General features: G+C 41.2%; 1 protein-coding gene and 1 long non-coding RNA gene across 2 annotated transcripts in view; one reads left to right on the top strand and one right to left on the bottom strand.

Moving 5' to 3' along the window:
- Window positions 1-18729, top strand: part of LOC132365810 (uncharacterized) — an 80905-nt gene that overhangs the window by 26240 nt on the left and 35936 nt on the right. The gene's annotated exons all lie outside the window — the stretch shown is intronic.
- The window catches only part of EDNRA (endothelin receptor type A), an 87333-nt gene continuing 79175 nt past the window's right edge, over window positions 10572-18729 (bottom strand). Inside the window, exon 6 of the mRNA XM_059922578.1 lies at window positions 10572-10640. Coding sequence (XP_059778561.1) covers window positions 10623-10640 — 18 coding nt within the window. The 3' untranslated portion in view covers window positions 10572-10622. The remainder of the gene's footprint in view (window positions 10641-18729) is intronic.

The following is an 18729-nucleotide window of genomic DNA, read 5'->3' as shown; positions in this document are numbered from 1 at the left end:
TTGGGAGGCAAACATCTTTGTGCCCCTCAGGGCTGCCTGACCTTATGACCCCATGGTCCTGCCAGGTCACATTCAGGGAAGGAAGGCCTCCCTGATGGGTGGGGGAAGAAGATCCCCTGAAGTGACCTCACATTTGCCACCCTGTTCTGATGCCAGCTTGTGTCTGGCTGCCTCACACCTCCATGGAAAGCAAGAATTAATAACATAAAGCACAATGTCTGGGGCAGAGGAATCGCAGATGAGTTCTCCAAATCTTGGTAAAACAACGAAATAGGTAGTTGGTGTGATTTTAAAGATACCTCAAAATGTTTACTTCACAAAATATATTCTACTTTCCATTTTTCACCTTCCCTTAGCTAAGGAGGCTAACATTCTTCCTTAGTTAAGTGAAGGAAGCCAGATACCAAGTGCCACATAGTGTATGATTCCATTTATAGGAAATAAGAGAATAGGCAAATCCATGGAGACGGTTGCCAGGGGCTGGGGGAGGGGGAGTGGGGAGTGACTGCTTAACGGGTATGGGGTTTCCTTTTGAGGTGTTGAGAAAATTCTGGCACTAGATAGTGGTAATGGTTGTGCAACATTGTGGAGGTACTTAATCCCACTGAACTGTACATTTTTAAATGGTTAAAATGGTAAATTTTATGCTATATGTATCTTACCAAAATAAAAATTTTTTCTTCCTTAAGTAAAGTGCAGGTTAAATGCAGTAGTGAGAATAATTGTTAAGTCATTTGCACTTACCAATATCTTAGTAGTAATTTTTAGAGCAATCAAGCAGTCTCTTAGAAAGATTCTGATTATTGGACAAAATCAGAAAATTGTGGTGAACAGGTGAGGTTAGGGTTAGACATGTGAGGAAAAAACAAGAAAGCAGGTTAAGGCAGATTGACCTGGTGTAATGGTTAATTTTATGTGTCAATGTGACCAGATCATGGGGTGCCCAGATATTTAGTTAAACATAATATGGGGGCATGTCTGTGAGGATGTTTCTGAATGAGCTTAACATTTGCATCAGTAGGCTGAGTAAAGCAGATTGCCCTCCCCAGTGTGAATGGCCTCATCCAATCCACTGAAGGCCTGAATAGAATAAAAAGGCTGAGTAAGAAAGAATTCTTTCTCTCTGCCTGACTGCCTTTGAGCTGGAACATGAGTCTTCTCCTGCCTTTGGACTTGGACTCTATTGGCTCTCCTGGGTCTCCAGTTTGCTGACTGTAGATCTTGAGACTTGTCAGCCTCCATAATTGTGTAAGCCAGTGCCTTATAATAAATCTCTTTATATATTTGTTCTGCTTCTCTGGAGAACCCAGACTAAGAGAGATTTGGGTACTGAGAAGTGGGGTGTTGCTGTAAGAAATACCTAAAAATGTGGAAGCAGCTTTGGAACTGGGTGATGGGCAAGAGGCTGGAAGAGTTTTGAAGTGCACACTAGAAATATGGACATTAAAGGGCCATTCTGGTGAAGTCTCAGATGGAAGTGAAGAACACATTATTAGAAATTGGAGGGAAGGTGATCTTTGCTATAAAGTGGGAAAGAACTTGGCTGAACTGTGTTCTAGTGTTTTGTGGAAGGTAGAATTTATGAACGATAAAACTGGATATTTAGCTGAGGAGATTTCTAAGCAAAGTGTTGAAGGAGTGTCTTGATTCCTCCTGACTGAGGAATGAGAGAAGAGAGAGAGGAACTGAAGAAGAAATTATTAAGCAAAAAGGAAGCAGAACTTGAAGATTTGGAAAATTCTCATCCTGTCCCTGTTAAAAAAAGTGAGAAAGCATGTTCTGAAGAGAACACTAAGGGTGTGGCTGCACTATCACTCGATCGATAAAAGTTTATGGGATTATAGGAGCAGAAACACTGTCAGTTTGAACTGAAGGGGACAGAGTGAAGGAAGGCCCTTGGCCTTCTTGGATTCTACAAGACAGGGGCATAGACCTATCTGGCTGTGAGCTTGTGATCTTCCTAAAGGAAAGGGAAGAAGGACACCAAATTAGATTCTGAGTTCATGAGGACTGCTGCGCCCACTCCCAGGGACCCCTGCCTTAGTAGGTTCTGAAGGCAGAGCACCAAACCGAAGAGGAGTTTTCTCAAGGCTTAATATCTGATGGAGTTTGCCTTGCTAGGTTTTGGACTTGCTTAGGACTTGCCACCCTTTCCTTTTTTCCTATTTCTCCCTCCTAGAATGGGAATTCTGTCCTATGCTTGTCCTACCCTTATATATTGGAAGCACATAACTTGTCTGTTTTCATAGGTTCACAGCTGAAGAGGAATTTTGCATCAGGACGAATCATCTCTCAAGTTTCACCTGTATCTGATTTAGATGATGTTTAAATGAGCCTTTGGAATTTAGAGTTGATGCTGGAATGAGCTAGGACTTATAGGGTTATTGGGATGGAATGAAGGTATTTTGCATGTGAGAAGGACATGAATTTGGGGGTGGGGGCCAGGGGCAGAATGTTATGGACTAAATGTTTGTCCCCCACATTCGTATGTTAAAGCCTTAACCTCCAATGTGATGGTATTTGGAGATGGGGCCACTGGGAGGCAGTTAAAGTTAGATAAAATCATGGGGGTGGGGCCTTCATTATGGGATTAGTGCCATTTTAAGAAGGAGAAGTGGGGAGGGGAGAGAGCGAGAGAGAGAAAGACAGACAGAGACAGAGAATAGCTCTCTCTCTGGGCAAGCACACAGGAAAGGCCATATGAGGATGCAGCAGAGGCAGCTGTCTGCAACCCAAGGAGAGTGAACTCTCACCAGACACTGACCCTGCTGGCACCTTCATCTTGGCTTTCCAGCCTCCAGAACTGTGAGAAGTTTAAGCCATCCAGTCTATGGTATTTAGTTATGGCAGCCTGAGCTGCTTAAGACAGCTGGTGAGTCTCAGTGGGGAAGAGACAGGACAAGAATGAGGTGGGAGTATACTGAAGGCAGATCTGCTCTCTTGTTTTGTTCCAGGCTGCTTGTGCCTTGGAGCAGGAGATCTTAGATTCAGGCAACCGTGTGAGTTTATCAAAATGGCAGTCCTTCTTACCAATCCTCTCCTCCTCATAAGTTCACCAGGCACAGAGAGGCATGCCCCAGCAGAGAGCCCAGTGCTGATGCTGAAAACTTGGCCTCTGTGCATCGGTGCCAAATTGAATCTCAGAGACAGAGTTTTGGGTAAAGTAGAAAAGAATGGCTTTATTGCTTTGCCAGGCACAGTGGGCTTGTGCCTCTCAAAATTGTGTGTCCCAACCCGGGAGGAGTTGGTGAGGAGTTTTATAGCAATAGTTCAAGGGCGGGGTTGCTGATAAGATCAGGGTGTGTGCAGGGCCTGCACTCCTTTAATCTGGTCTCAGGTAATCGCTTGACAGGTGGTCTCCTCCGGAATGAAGAATGCTGACATCTTCCATTTGTTGGGGGTTTTATTTCTGTAAAGAGCTTAAAGATATTGTTATGTGTATCCCTTGCACTATTGTTTCTTGGCTGCTCTTCCCTTGTCTCTGTTCCCCTCCCTTCCCTGATTAGCAATTGTTCTAATCTGCCCTTTTGGAACTCAAGGAATGTCATGAAGGGTGGGGTCTGTTCCCTGGAAACAAGGAATGGGAGACACAGAAAGTCTTCCATGCCCAGGAGCCCCACAGAGTCCTGCTCGGTTTCAGTGCTAGCCAGGAAACAAGGCGACTGAAGCATCACCTGTCCATATGTCCCTCAAGAGACCAAAATCAAAGTGAATATGTATTTGAAATTCTCTGACGAAGAATAATCATGTTCTTTGACCCACATTCCTGAGTTATGAATGTACCATAAAGTATTTGGAGTTATTGCAACTATGCTTGTTTACTTCTATTGCTCAATGACTTCTTAATACTGGAGAGAGGGTGGGGCGTGGGGAGGGAAAGATCATCACCCCCATATGTTTGTATGGAGAAGAGCAACAACTCCCAAATATGCATCCATTTTCTGTAGTTGTACTTTTCAGCAAACATGAGGGTCCAATGACTTCTTGGTGTTGTGTGTGGGGAAACGCTCTTAGTTTGAATGAGTACCTTGAAGGGGAAGTTTCCTAAGTCACATCTCCATGTTTTGTTGGATTATAAAGAGGCCAATCTGAGGGAGGCCTCCTTTTGTGAGCTCCCTCGAGGTGCGGGGGCAGTTTGGCCCTTGCAGTTTGGCTCTCACTTATCTCTGCAGACCTACCTCCTCATAATCCCCTTCCTTTCTCCGTCCTCCACCCTACACAGCCCCTTGCTGCAGCCACATTGAACTACTTACTCCCCCTGCCAAGAAAACTGGGGTCTTTGAAGAGTCTGTGCTTTGCACATGCATTTCCTTGGCCTGGAAGTTACTCTCGCCTTCTTTGTTTGGCACAATTTCTCCAACCTTCAAACACCCCGATATTTTATGAGCTGTGAGAAACCTTAGACATCACATCACTGGCCTGCAATTAAATGTTAAGAAACAGCTCTTGGGAGAATCGAATTTGGTTTTCCCCCCCGGGTCTTTTCTTTAGATAGAAAAGATACCATCTGAATTCTTAACTGAACTTGGTAGAAAAATATACAGGAAAGCATTTTGTAAGAGCAGATTCCCTGAGGGTGGTTGACCTTGAGGATTCTTGTTCTGTTCTGTGAAATGCAGGAAAAGAATCAGGAACTCCTGAGTCTTTGCCATTGCAGGCCTGAGCAGTCAGTTGTCTGCTACAAAGAGATCCTTAGAATGTGCATTCTTCTGACCCAGCTGAGCAAGGGAAATGGTAGAGAAGAAAAAAAAAAAAGCTCATTACTTGTGCTATTATTCATCTACCTCTGGGTTAAACTGAACAGTGAGATCAAAGTGGTTTGTTTGTTCAACTGGTTTGTTTTTTAGTGAAGTACTTGTTTTTTTTTGTTTTGAGGTAGTTTCTTTGGGGGGGATTAAGGGCAAAGCAGAGTGGAAATGACTTGTTTCTACCGTGTAATCCTGTAATAAGTACAGGTTTGTTATAGTCTTTCGGTTCCCATAAAGGGGTCTGCATCCGTGTGTGTGTGTGTGTGTGTGTGTGTGTGCGCGTGCGTGTGTGTGTGTGTGTAGGGATGTGGGGAGACACGAAGCTGAATACAGGGGAATTGTGCCTTGAGAAAGTAAGAGAAGGAAAACGGGGAATGCTGTGGTGAAAAGTGAAATAAATACAGCAGAACCTGGGTAAAGGGATGAGAAACTCACAAAGGATAGTGGCGAGAAAACATAAAGATATGTAACACAGTCAGAAGGAATTAGAGCTGAGTTGGCTCTTCAGAAATATTGAATCCATTCTCTTTATTTCACAGATTAGGAAACTGAAGTCCAGGGAGGCTATATGAATTAATGAATTGGTTAAGGTCTGAGCTAAAACCAGCACCTGGGTCTCCTGCCCCATGAAGTACATGGCTGTGTGCAGGGGGTGGAGGTCGGGGGTGGGGGAGAGCTCTGAGCTAAAGACAGGACAGTGATGTGATTTTCCTGTTCACTATTGTTAGAGAATAGTATTTTTAAGTGGAAAAATCATGCCTCTGATACAAATATAAGATGAACATGCATTATAGATTTTAACTCATCAGTTGTTGAGGGATGTTACAGGCTGAAAGAATTCAAAGTAACACACATATACGTAGGCAGATAAGGAATGCTGAAATGAATTAACAAATAAATGCAACATGGCATAGATTTTATTGAACTCATTAATTATTGAGGGAACTTGATAAGAAGTTACAACTGGTTGAAAGGAGAATTCACAGTACCACACACTTATACAGCAACATAAGGAATGCTGAAATGAATTTTAACATTAACAAACACATGTAATATGGATCTATCCACAGGCAATAATCAATTGCTTCTATCTGACACAACTAATTTGCATTTCTGTGGACAAGAATCGTTTGTATTGTTTTCAGCTTTCTACAAATTATAGAGTTGTATAGCTCAGAAACAGTAAAGGGCAGATATAATCAGGAAAGGTACAATGAACAGGACACACAATAATCTTACTTTTTTTTTCCAGTCCAAAGTCTTACATAATTTCTCCCAACAGAAGTGCATAATGGGAGCTGAAAAAGATGCTCCTTCATCTCTTTTGGCTTGCAAAATTGTTAGCAGTGATGAAACCAAGCTGGTAAAATGGGAGGAGTCAGCGCTCCAGCCAAGGTCCTGCTGCTGGCTCTTTGGGTCACGGTGCTGCCGCCGCCACTGCCGCTGACAGACACTTGCCACCAGCATTGCTAGATGCCCCATCTTGGACTACCCCTCAGGATTTAAAGTCTAGGGCAGGGGCATGAAGTTGGCCCAGGTCCGACGCTCTCACTCCCGCTGCCAGGGGCTAGGGAGAAGGAGTATCTGATCATTTGGTTTTACTCTGGCAAGCCGAGGCTCACAAGTGGGGACTTCTCTCCAAATAGGAAGGATATGTGATATGTTGGATAGTAAAAAAAAAAGGCAAATATTTATTGCAATTACTATACTAGGGATACATAAAACAATTGGAGAGGCTCTAAGCTTTTTCTGGAGAAAGATAATACAATGAAGTGGCAAGAGCAAGGGTGTTAGACCCAGATGTACCTTCGGTCTATGCTGGGCTCCACCATTTACTAGCTAAGTTATTGTAGGAAAGTTACAAACCACTCTGAATTCCAGTTATCTCATTTACACCACTGTTACTATCTGTCTCACAGATACCCAAGACTCTACATGATCTGGTTAATTGCTGTTTCAGTGACCTTATCTACTACTGCTCTTCCCTTGCTAGCTCTGCTCTAGCCCTGCTGGCTTCCTTGATGTTTTTTGAGCATACAGACACCCACCTGCCTCAGGCCCTTTGCGCATGCTGATTCCATATATCTCCCCACATGACTTGTTTCCTCACCTCTTCATTCAGCTCTATTCTCAAATGTCATCTTGGCTACAGGAATGTTTTCTCTGACAACCCTATTGAAAATTTCAAAAATTATAATTCCTTCCACCTAGTACTACCTATCCCTTCTTTTTGCTTTCTTTTTCTCCATGACATTTGTTACTTGTCTGTCTCCCTTCTCTAAACTGTAAGATCCACGAGAGCAGGAAGACAAGTCTGTGTTTACATGGCTCTATCCCCAGCACCTTGAACAATGTCTGGCACATAAAAAAAGTGCTCAATAATATCTGCTGGATGAATGAATGGTTGCAAAGTGCATGGCATACAATAGGCACCAAATATATGCTAGTTATTGCTATTTTTTTATCAGGCTCTTCTTTCTTTTCCCTTTCCTTGGCCAGCTACCCACAAGCTGACCTGCTTTCCCAGAGGACTTCTGATCTGGTAGTAGAATTTTACCAGTCCAGGACCTTAACCTCCAAATTTCCCAGCTAATCAACGTAAGACAGCCAGAATATTACAGTACTCATTTTAGCAGTGATATTTGGGAGTTCATACTCATTCTGCCCCTTTGTCCGTTAATGTATCTGAACTATGGTGGTGGTACCAAATGGTTTATATGGAAGCTGTGCAAAAGCTTGTAAAATCACCTTGAAAGTGTATTTTGAGGCACCTGAGAGACACAACATCTGAACATTAGGAAAGCTCACTTATTAGTCAGGATTCTCCAGAGAAACAGAATCTTTCTTTCTTTCCTCCCTCCCTCCCTCCCTTCCTTCCTTCCTTCCTTCCTTCCTGCCTTCCCTCGGTTCCTCTCTCCTTTTCTCTCTCTCTATTTATTATAAAGAATTGGCTCGTATGTTTATGGAAGCTGACAGTCCCAAGATCTACAGGGTGCGTTGACAAGGTGGAGACCCAGGAGAGCTGATGGTGTAGGTTCCAGTCTGAGTCTGAAGGTGTGAGAACCAGGAGAACCAGTGGTGTAGTTCTAGTCTGAAGGCTGGCAGGCTGGAGACCCAGGAAGAGCTGACATTTCAATTAAAGGCTAAAGGCAGGAAAAAAACTGTTGTCCCAGTTCAAAGGCTGTCGGGCAGGAATTCTTTTCTTAATTGGGAGATGGTCAGCCTTTTTGTTCTTTTCAAGCCTTCAACTGATTGAATGAGGCCCACCCACACTAGGGACACCCACACGAGGGAGGACAATGTACTTCATTCAGTCTACTGATTTAAATGTTAATCTTGTACAAAATACTCCCACAGAAACCTCCAGAATAATGTTTGACCAAATATCTGGGCACCCTATAGTCCAGTCAAGTTGACATATAAAATTAACCATCTAAGTCACTCTTTTATATGCACCATTAATTCTTTAGTGTCATGGTACAGCTGTTATAAAGAAACTGTGATGACGACAATATCCCAAGTAAAAAGAGATATAGGTCAGCTACCTTATGTAGGTAACCCTATTTAGTGTATGTGTAAAGGCTCTTAACGTCGAAATTAGCACAGAGAGACTACAAGCAAAATAAAATCAAGATTGCAACAACTTCATTCTAGTTACTAACTAGAGATTTGGTCTTTAGCAATTCATTTCACCTTTTGGGAATTTGCTCTCTTCTTTTGAAAACTAGGTGATTTTTACTTTTTTATTTTTTATTTATTTTTTAAAAATCCCCATTTTATGAATTTATTTCATTTTTTATTTAAAAATTTTTTGTTTTTAAAAAAATTTTTTATTGAAGTATTAGTTGATTTACAATATTGTGTAAGTTTGAGGAGTGCAGCACAGTGATTCAGTCATACATATATACATGTGTATTTATATATATTCTTTTTCCCTTATAAGTTATTACATAACATTGAGTAGAGTTCCCTGTGCTACACATGAGGGAGGCTATAAAATAGGGAACTATTTTATACATAGTAGTGAGTATATATTAATCCCAGCCTCCTAATTTATCCCTCCCTCCCACCCCTCTAGGTGATTTTTAAAGATCCCCGGCAGCACCAGGATCTTGGGTTCTTGATGAATGAATAAAAGGGGGAGTCCTGTGTGTTGGCCAGCAGTGTCACACACAGTGACACATCCTTGAAGTTGTGTGCATGGTGTTACCTGTATTTGCAACCAAATGACAAAAATAATTCAGCCTGCCCTTTATTTGTTCCCAGTCAGTGGAAAGTGAACAGTTCATGCTAGGAAATATCATGTCTTCTTTATGAATGTCCTCACCCCGAGTCTCTTCCTGCCCCAGTTACCCTGCCCTCACACGGAATCCGAAACGGCTTCCCACCTCACCTGATTAACTTTGATTAAAATGTATTTATGCCGCAGTATTACCTCAGCCAGACTTTGGAAATTTAATCTTGTCATTTCCTTTTTTGAAGTGAAAGACTTAGCCCTGGTCTTTAAGAAAATGTGGAACTCTGCAGTCCCTAAATTCACATTTTATTTAAATCAATGGATCAGGAAGACTTGAATACCAGTTTTACTTTGCAGAATGAGAAGAAGGAAGGTCAGAAGGAATGGGGCATAGCTTTCCCACACTGCTTTCCCCAGCCCTACGGTGAGGATGGGGGTGAGGAGTCAGGTCCAGATTGCTGGTGGGAGCGCAGGAGCGCCACCTGCAGGCCCTGGGAAACCACACCCTGGGGCAATTGAACCACCTCTTTTAACTGACTCTATCCTCCCCTGCCTCTCCCCAGGGTCCTCAGATATGTTCTGTGTTTTCAGAAACAACAAAATTCCTTTAGTTTGAGTTTTAGATGGTAACTTAACTGTTTTAAAAAATACATCCATGGATCTCTTATATTATTAATCCATTGCTGCATAGTTGGGTCATTGGAACATATTCCCTTTATCAGGAAAGATGTTTTTGCCATATATAGAAAGTCAGTGCTGCTCAATCCGCTAAAGAAGCCTGATTGCTAAGAGGAGTCAGAGTTCAAAATAGAGTAGTGAACTTGTTGAAAAGTTAAAAAATTGGCCGAAAAGTTTACACAGCGTATTAACAGTGGTTGTCTCTGGTATTTTAATTTTCATCTGCATTTATCTTTCCACCCCCCAGTATGAGCAGGTGTTATTTTTGTAAACAGGAAAAAACAGCATTAAAACATTTACAGAACAAACCATTTTATTTTAAGCAAATGCACTTCAGTGAACACCAGCACAATGAAACCTTTTGGGAAAAAAATCAAGAATAAGTTTGCAGTTGAGAAGACGTTGCACATCCATTTTCACAGATCTGCTGCCCAAGAATTGTGAAAAATTTTGCCCCCTTGAGTAAAGCTTAGATCTCACCTCAGTGCTGAATAAGATATTTCCTTATCACATTTGGAATATTATTAATTTTATTACTTTTTTTTTTTTTGCTTTACATAACTCCTTAGAAACTAAATATTGTATTAAGTGGGACTTAGTTTGCAAATTGTTTTCCTTATTAGGAGAAACCCAATTTCCTTGAAATAATAAAGCAATTATCAGGAAAGAGAAGAATATATTATTTCCGACATTACTGTGATATAGTTATCTTCCTTGCTTTGGCTCATTTATTGTAGAATTGTCTAGGTGCCCAGGATTTCCGATGAATTCAGTTTTACTGTATACCAAATTTCTGAAGATGGTAATAACAACAAGGACATGTGATTACAACAGCAGTAACATGTGCTTAGTGTTTTACAGTTTACGGAGCACTTGTATACATATTCTCAGATGATCCACAGTATCGTTATGTCCAGATAAGGAAACTGATTCTGAATGGTCAAGAGGTCGGCCCAGTGTCAGCAATGCATGGTGGGCTGAAAAAAGATCATGCACTTTAGAATCAGACAGACTTAGATTCAAAACCAAGGCCAGGCATGGACTAACTGGCAAACAAACCATTTCTCCACTTAAAGACCCGTTTTCTTCCTTTTTCCTAAGGACGTCTTGAGATAATCAACGTTAAGTGCCTACAGTAGACTTCCAGGCACAGAGTGGGTTCTCGATAAATCTTAGTTCTCCTGCCTCTTTCCTTTTACCAACTGCATCCTGGGTTCAGAGCATCATTTGGGAAATGGACCTCTTGGTCATGGAGTGTCTGGCCTCTCTGTTCTTTCTTGTTAATTATACTGAGGGACTCTTGGGCACCTTCATGCTCTGGTAGACCAGGACCCTAGGAGAACCAGGTGCCTACTCTCGGCACCTTGCACAGTACCTAGCACATAGGTCCTTGATACACGTTTGTTGGGTGAATTATTGAGCTATTGAGCCAATGCATGTTTAGCTCCTGGCAACAGCACTTGGGACACCCTAGGGTGCCTGACCCATTTAGGAGTTTGCTCTGGCTGGTTAGTTGCACAGTGGCCTGTGAAACAACCCCACCCTCTTTCTGCCTGCTTTCTGCCTTTCCAGTAGAGGTCAGATAATTTCTGCTCTCCATTCCGTCTCCATTGATTTGAAACTCTGATACTGATGACAACGGCCCTCTTGCCCATGCCCCAGGGATGGTAGCCCCTGACATGGTGGCAGAGGTGGGATAGATATGAATGTCCTCCATTGGAACAGCCATGAGCAGGAGCTGTAAGAGTAGGGGTTTCTGAGGGTATGTTTCTTCATCCAGGCCTGTTGCCCCTTGTGAGCACTGAGGAAAGGAGAACGTTTTTTGTTGTTAGTTCAATACAAATCTTTCTTCATTTGCCAGTAATCTCCTCCCATTTTCCACTTCAGGACCATTTTATCAGTTTTGAGACCTCTAGTTGAATTACATCTTCTTTCAGCACAGGGCAAAAAGGAGTTGGCACAAATACTGATGGAGTCTTGACAGGATCAGCCCAAGAGAGAGACCACTAAAGAGGACAGGCTTTATACCACTTGTTTCAAGATCCCCCTGTCGATGTCTTAAATCTTGCCTCTCTATTTAAAAAAATTTATTAAGACTTTTGGAACCACTTTTCAGGCTTCTGTATTTAAATATCTATCATAATAACAGATTTCTATAGCACATTATAACTTATAGTATACTTTCATATACATCATCTTGCTTATTTTTTCACAGCAGCCTTATGTGTTAGGTAAAGCAAGTGTTACAAAATCTTCACATCGTAGGTGAACAATCTGAGCTTCAGAGAAGTTGGATTATTACCCAAGCTCATTCCACTATTTTGTAGTAGAGCTTAAATTTGAGTTGAGGTATTTTGCTCCTAGAACCAGGATTACACATCATGCTGTCTCGTGTAGTATATAGTACTCATGATGCATTATCTGTGTTGTTTTGAGATGGCCACCCTTCCTTGTCTTTCTGCCCAAAGTAAAACTAAAGAAAAGTGATAGAACTTTTGAAATCATAGAGAACCTTGTGGAGGAGTTCTGAATCTGGGGGGGCCTGAGTATGTGAATGGGAAAAAACTGCAATTTTATATTCACTCACTTCATACTGGACAATAAGCATTTCCTTCAATTATGAACGTAGGCAACACACCTCAGTAGTTAGCCAAACCTATGATTTTGTGTTCAATAGAAATCACGGATATTTTAACGTCATATTACAGTTATTGGTAGATCTTTCAATATATCACCTATAGTCATCACTACTTTGAAGTGATGATTGTTATTTGTCCTGCCACTAGATCTTATTATTTAATGTGTTAATACAGAAGACATATGTTGCCTTATCACAAATTTATTTTTAAAAAATATTCTGTATTTTAATGTGAATGGTGTTCTTATATTATTTTTTCTTTTTAGGGGGTGCAGAGTTGATCCCTAAACCAGAATTCTACCTCCAAATAATGTTTACTGTCATATATGTGGGTGAGGATATGTGTATGCATTCACATACACAGGCATGTATGTTGTAGCTTTTCTAGTCTCCCTAGAAATACATTCCATGTATTTCAAAACTGCATTTAAGAATATTCTTCACTGGCCTCCCAAAAGGGTGCATGATCCCCAAAAGATTAAGAGCCCCTGCTGCGGTCTGAATGTTTGTGTGACCCTCCAAATTCATATGTTGAAACCCTAACCCCATTTTGATGGTATTTGGAGGTGTAGCCTTTGGGAGGTAACTAGGGTTAGATGAGGCCTAGAGGGTGGATCCCCTGTGATGGAATTATCGCCTTTACAAGAAGAGGAAGATGGCCCTCTCTCTTTCCACCATGTGAGGAAACAGCAAGAAGGTGGCCGTCAGCAAGCCAGGAAGTAACTCTTACCAGACACTGAGTCTGTGGGCGCCTTGATCTTGGACTTCTCAGCTCCAGAACTGTGAGAATTAATTGTTTTTTTTTTTTAGACACTGAGCCTATGGTATCTTATTATAGGAGCTCAGAGCAAGACAGCCCCTTGCACCAAAAAGAACTAGTCACACAGGTGGAGTTGGTGGCACAGTGTTCATTGGACGAAATATCCTGTGTTCAGGTCTCACAAGATTCTTGTAATACTACTTAGCAACATTTTGATATCAGAATTGTTCCCAACTAGCTATTAGCCCCATATCAGACTCAGCTAGTTCTAAGATATGAGAATTAATAGGTTAAACTATTAAACTATTTAACACAACAAATTAAAGTGCTTTCTTGGGAGCAGGACTCTAGAAAAACTTAACCGAGACCCATTGCCTCATAGGCCTTGGCGTCTTGACAGATAATTCCCCCCTTTGGTAAAGACTCTAAAGTCACAGCGAATGGCTTATGTCTCACTATTTTTATGTCCTGTGGGTTTATGGGGAGGGATGTTTCGTCCTTTAAATGTCATTTTATTTATTTTTTTCTCCACACATAAACATTTCTCTTTGGAGAGATCAAAAGATATAAATTATTATTGATTTATTTACATTGAATGCTTTTATTTGGCCTTGTATGCATGCTGAGTGCTCACAGAAGTTATTAGATTAATGAGTCTGGAGACGAAAGTCTTCTGTTTATCTACGTATTTGGGAAACAGAAGATCTCTAAGACATTTAGTGTAAACTTGCCTGCACTATGTAGCTAATTGCCTCAAACTCGACCTAGGAAACTCTAGAGCTTCATCTATGAGTCTGTCATAGGGCCATAAAAACACTAGCTACCACTATAAATCATTGTATAAGGAGGCCCTTCCTTTTCCTGTCATCCTTTTACCCTCTCCCCTGGTGTTACCAGGAGGCCACAAATTGGTATTTTGTGACTTTCCCTCTCCCAAATACTTACGGTGGCCATAACCATCTCCTCTCCAGCCCTTCATAAATTCATTTTATTCTTCCCTTTATCTCTTCTCTTAGTCCTTATGTGCCTATTTTGCTCTATGTTCATGGTACTTATCAACTGCTTCCTGAACTAAACAGAAAAGTAGATAAGTGCCAGCTTACCCATAAAAATAATAATAAATAGTTAACATATGTTAAAAAAAAAGTAGATAAGTGGATTTCCAGTAATCTTCTGTGAAGCTCCTTTCTTCATAATCTGATCCAGGATGAGGAGTCCCTGGTCCTTCTAGCTCCACTTCTACCAGAGACACTTTTATCCATTATATTTGTCTGAACACTCCTAGTAAAACTTCATTTGAACAGAGGTTTCTGTGGGTAAAGGAGTTTAGAAACCATTGAACTAGAGAATGTTCTTAGCAAAGTTTACCACTACACTTTGGCTCTGGCACAGGCTAGGGGAAAACTTTAATTGTCCAGTTATCCAATGATGTACACCATGATAAGTGTGTAGTAATACCTACTATGTTGGCCTCTGAAGCCGCATGTCTATGTGGACAAAAGGACAGAGCTATCTGGTTAGTTATTCGTCTTTGGGGACTGTACTGGGCTGAATAGTGTCCCTCCAAAATCCATGTCCACCAGGAACCTCAGAGTGTTACCTTATTTGGAAATAGGGTTTTACAGGTGTTATCGAGTTAAGATGAGCCCATACTGGATTAGATTGGGCCCTAATCCAACAACTGGCGTCCTGATAAGAAGAGGGAAATTTGGACACAGACACATAGACATACAGAGGGAGAACACCATGAGAAGTAAAGATTTGGGGAAAGAAGAAGGTGGATGGACCTATGAGTGTGGGCACAAAAATCTTTGGACTTATAACGGTGTCTACTAGGAAGCAATTATGGCAGAGAAGGCACCGGGCAGTAAGGTGGACAAAATGATGCATCTGGCGGATGTCAGCCAGACGCTGTTGGTGCTTGTGCACTGGGCCCATGAGTGCAGTGGCCATGTGTTCCAATGATCCTTTGCGATGTAACAAACCACACCAAAATTTAAGGGCTTAAAACAACAATGATTGTTTTGGTTTTTAATTTCTCCTGATTCTGTGGATTGCATAGCTGGTTCTTCTGCATGATTGATTCTGGTTGAGCTAGGCCTATTGTCTAGGGAGCTTCGGAGCTCTTCCACAAAGCCCCTTGCCTTAGCCAGCTTGGGCTTCCTCATAGCATGATGTTCTCAGAGTATCTTCTGGCTTTTTACATGGTGGCTGGCTTCTAAGAGAAAGCATTCCCAAGAGCATGAAAATAGAAGCTACTGGCTTCTTGCTGCTAGTAAGTCATCCCAAAACTTAGTGGCTCAAACTAAAAGTGATTTATTGTTTTTTATCATCCTGTAGGTCAGGAATTTGGGCCAAGCTGTGATGGATGGTTCTTCTGCTCCCTGTGGTGTCAGCCATGCACTCTGCTGCATTCAGTGGGAAGCTGGTCTGGTTTTGTGGTCCAAGAAGTCTTACTATTTGTCTGGCACCCCAGTGCTTTGGTGCTTCTCTGTGGCCTCTGTTTTAGTTCAGGCTCATCATTCATTCACCTAGATCAAGTTTTGTTTAGCAGAAGATGGGTTTACATTCCCTGCCATTAGTAGTGTCTTATGACCTACAGTACCTGATTTACTGACATGGATTCTCCATAACATTGCCTTAGACCAAGTGACCTAATCTGGGGGCAAAGGACGTGTGTCCATGGGCTAATGACCATAAGCTCCATGAGTACTACAATAGACCACATCACTGGGAAGCAACGGTCTGATAAAATGTTGGAAAAATCTATTAAAGGATCAGATAAGATGAGAGCTTGGAGACAACACCCTGTGGGCTTGGGGCACTGTCCCCCAATTCTGAGATGCATAATACCAGGTTCTTCAGAGGGTCTCCAGCAGGACCAGATCCTAGTTACCTACAGATGTCATGAGCTTAAAACAAACCATTTGCTGACTTTTCTTTTTTAACTTTCCATCTCCTATATTATGTTTCCTAGAGTCACCTGTCAAATAAGCCACTTGTCCAAGTCTGTGTCTCAGGCTTTGTTTTAGAGGGAAGCCATATTCAGACCCTTCTTAAGATGTATTACTTTTTGCTAGCATGAAAAAATGGAAATTGACATTGTTAGTATACAACTTGCTTTTCAGATAATTTTTTGGGTAGATTCCCAGAATTGCAATTGTTGGATCAAGATGTGTAGATTGCACTTAAGGCTCTTGCTATGTCCATTGAAAATAGTGTTATTTCTAGAACAAATTTGATCTGTTATGTCTCGCTTTCCTTGTCAATTTTCATTTCTGAAGTTGCAAGAAAAAAGCTTGGGAAATCACTGGCTTGTTTCAAAAGTCATGAAGTAGGAGTGACTTGAAATAATGGTTCTCAGGGCATGTTTCATTAGTCAAGTCCATTTCTCACTAATTGACAAAATACAGCTAGAAACAGCTAAATACAGTTGTCCTTCACAAAAGAAAATTCTCAGAAAAAAATATGTTCATGTGAAAGGAAATTCTGGGACTCTGAACACTTTCTGATAAATCATTTCAATAAAATTGCTGTGGGTGTTAGGGAAACAAATGAAAGTCTCTTCTCACTTAAAGGCTTTACCAGGTAATAAAGTATCACTTAAACCTTTCATCTTTTGATGGGGGTGGAGTTTATGAAGATAGAAAGCAAAAAATAATAAGCTAAATCAGAAAATTCCTTTCCCCCCTCAGATTTATAGTGTTCATTTATCTCTCTATATAGAAACCACATCCTTTGGCTCAAGAAAAATGGACCTTAAAAATAGTTGACTTTCCTGGTAAGTGATGTTTGTTTGTTCAATGGAAAACTCCACTAACTTTGAAGACTGAGAACTTAATTGATATCAAAGTTGTTTTTAATATGAGTTCATGTAAGAAATAATGTGAACATTTTAAGGGGAAGTTCACAAGTGCCCCAGAAATGTATTATTTTAGTGTGTAACTTAAGCTCTGGTGGCTATGACTAAGGTTAACAAATTATAGGGGACCAGATTGTTTTAAAACCAGTATACCACTCGCATATTTCTGATTACGTAAGCATTTGTCATTAAAAGAAAGCAGATTTTGGTTCAAATGGACACTAATTCCTCTTCTTCTCAAAGTTTCAAAATAATAGAAAATATACTTTAGAAAAGAATAAGACCAAAAAAATCACTGGAAAGTGAGGAAAAGTACCATTAGCAGCAAACTGGAAGATCTGGAGAATTCCTGATTGAAAGCAGAAGGTGTTTTATTGATGGAAAAGGCACAACAGAGGAAGAACAGAAAAATGCAGTGGCAAAGAATTTAAGGATATTTATTGGTAGAAAAACCTGGTGAAATGCCCAGTGGGGAGTCAGGGCTGTCTCAATGGGCATGTGACCCGCACAGTGGCAAAGTGCCTATGCTCAGAAGAGACCTCTACTTGGTTTAATGCTCTGACATTGTCTTGAAATCCTTAATAATTTTTAAACAAGGGACCTTGCATTTTTATTTTGCACCAAGACCTGCAAATTATATACTGGGTCCTGTTAGTACTGTTCTTCCACCCCCTAAATTGGGGCTGTGAGGAGCAGTTGCTTTACTCTTAGGCCCAAGTTAACAACGGCTTTTAGTTAACAATGGGTTTGCATGAGGCTCCTAGAGAGATTATTCAGAACAAAAAGTAGCACAGAATTTAAGATAACTGTCGACTTGTGAAACAAAACAAGAAGAAGAAGAATGAGAAGGAGGAGGAGGTGGAGGAAGAAGAAGTTTTCTAGGGGTAAAATACACTAAAAAGTCCTTCATCATTTTTTTTTTTAAATTTTATTTATTTATTTATTTATCTATTTCTGGCTGTGTTGGGTCTTCGCTTCTGTGCGAGGGCTTTCTCCAGTTGTGGCAAGCGGGGGCCACTCTTCATCGCGGTGCGCGGGCCTCTCACTATCGCGGCCTCTCTTCTTGCGGAGCACAGGCTCCAGACGCGCAGGCTCAGCAATTGTGGCTCACGGGCCTAGTTGCTCCGTGGCATGTGGGATCTTCCCAGACCAGGGCTCGAACCCGCGTCCCCTGCATTGGCAGGCAGATTCTCAACCACTGCGCCACCAGGGAAGCCCCCCTTCATCATTTGATACTTGAAAGTGTTCTTGGCTCCTCACCCATATTGGCTGCCTGGAAACACCCTTCTGTCCACTTACCTGCTGTCAGATTTCAAGGGAGAGCCCACTGGAGAAAGGGACCCACACAACTAGAGAGAAAAACTGTCTCAGTTCCCTATGTTAACTAATATCATCCACCATTGATCAATATGAACAGATAACAGCTCATCAGACACAGGAGGAAAGCAAACAGTGGGCAGTGGAAGACTAAAGTTGAAACAATAACCAATCCTGGAGAAAACAGATAATTCAGGGAACAGAAGAGAATTTTTAAAATTCTAAAGACTATCCTCAGAGATATTTAAGAAAATATTGTGTCTATCAAAACCAGGCTGCTACATAAAAGGAGAAAGCAGAGTTTAAGAAAGAATACATGGAAATTAGAGAAAGAATGCCCCCCCCCCAAAAAAATGTATGAACTAGCTGAGTTATAAAATTAATGGGGAAAAAGATCACGTTGATAGTTTAAGGATAAAATGAGATAAGCTCTTAGAATTTAGAACCGAAAAGAAAAAGAGATGGAAAATATGAGAAATCTTTTCCTTT

Source organism: Balaenoptera ricei, chromosome 5 (genome assembly GCF_028023285.1).
Source record: "Balaenoptera ricei isolate mBalRic1 chromosome 5, mBalRic1.hap2, whole genome shotgun sequence".
Taxonomy (NCBI): Eukaryota; Metazoa; Chordata; class Mammalia; order Artiodactyla; family Balaenopteridae; genus Balaenoptera; species Balaenoptera ricei.
This window is presented reverse-complemented; position numbering and strand designations above follow the sequence as displayed.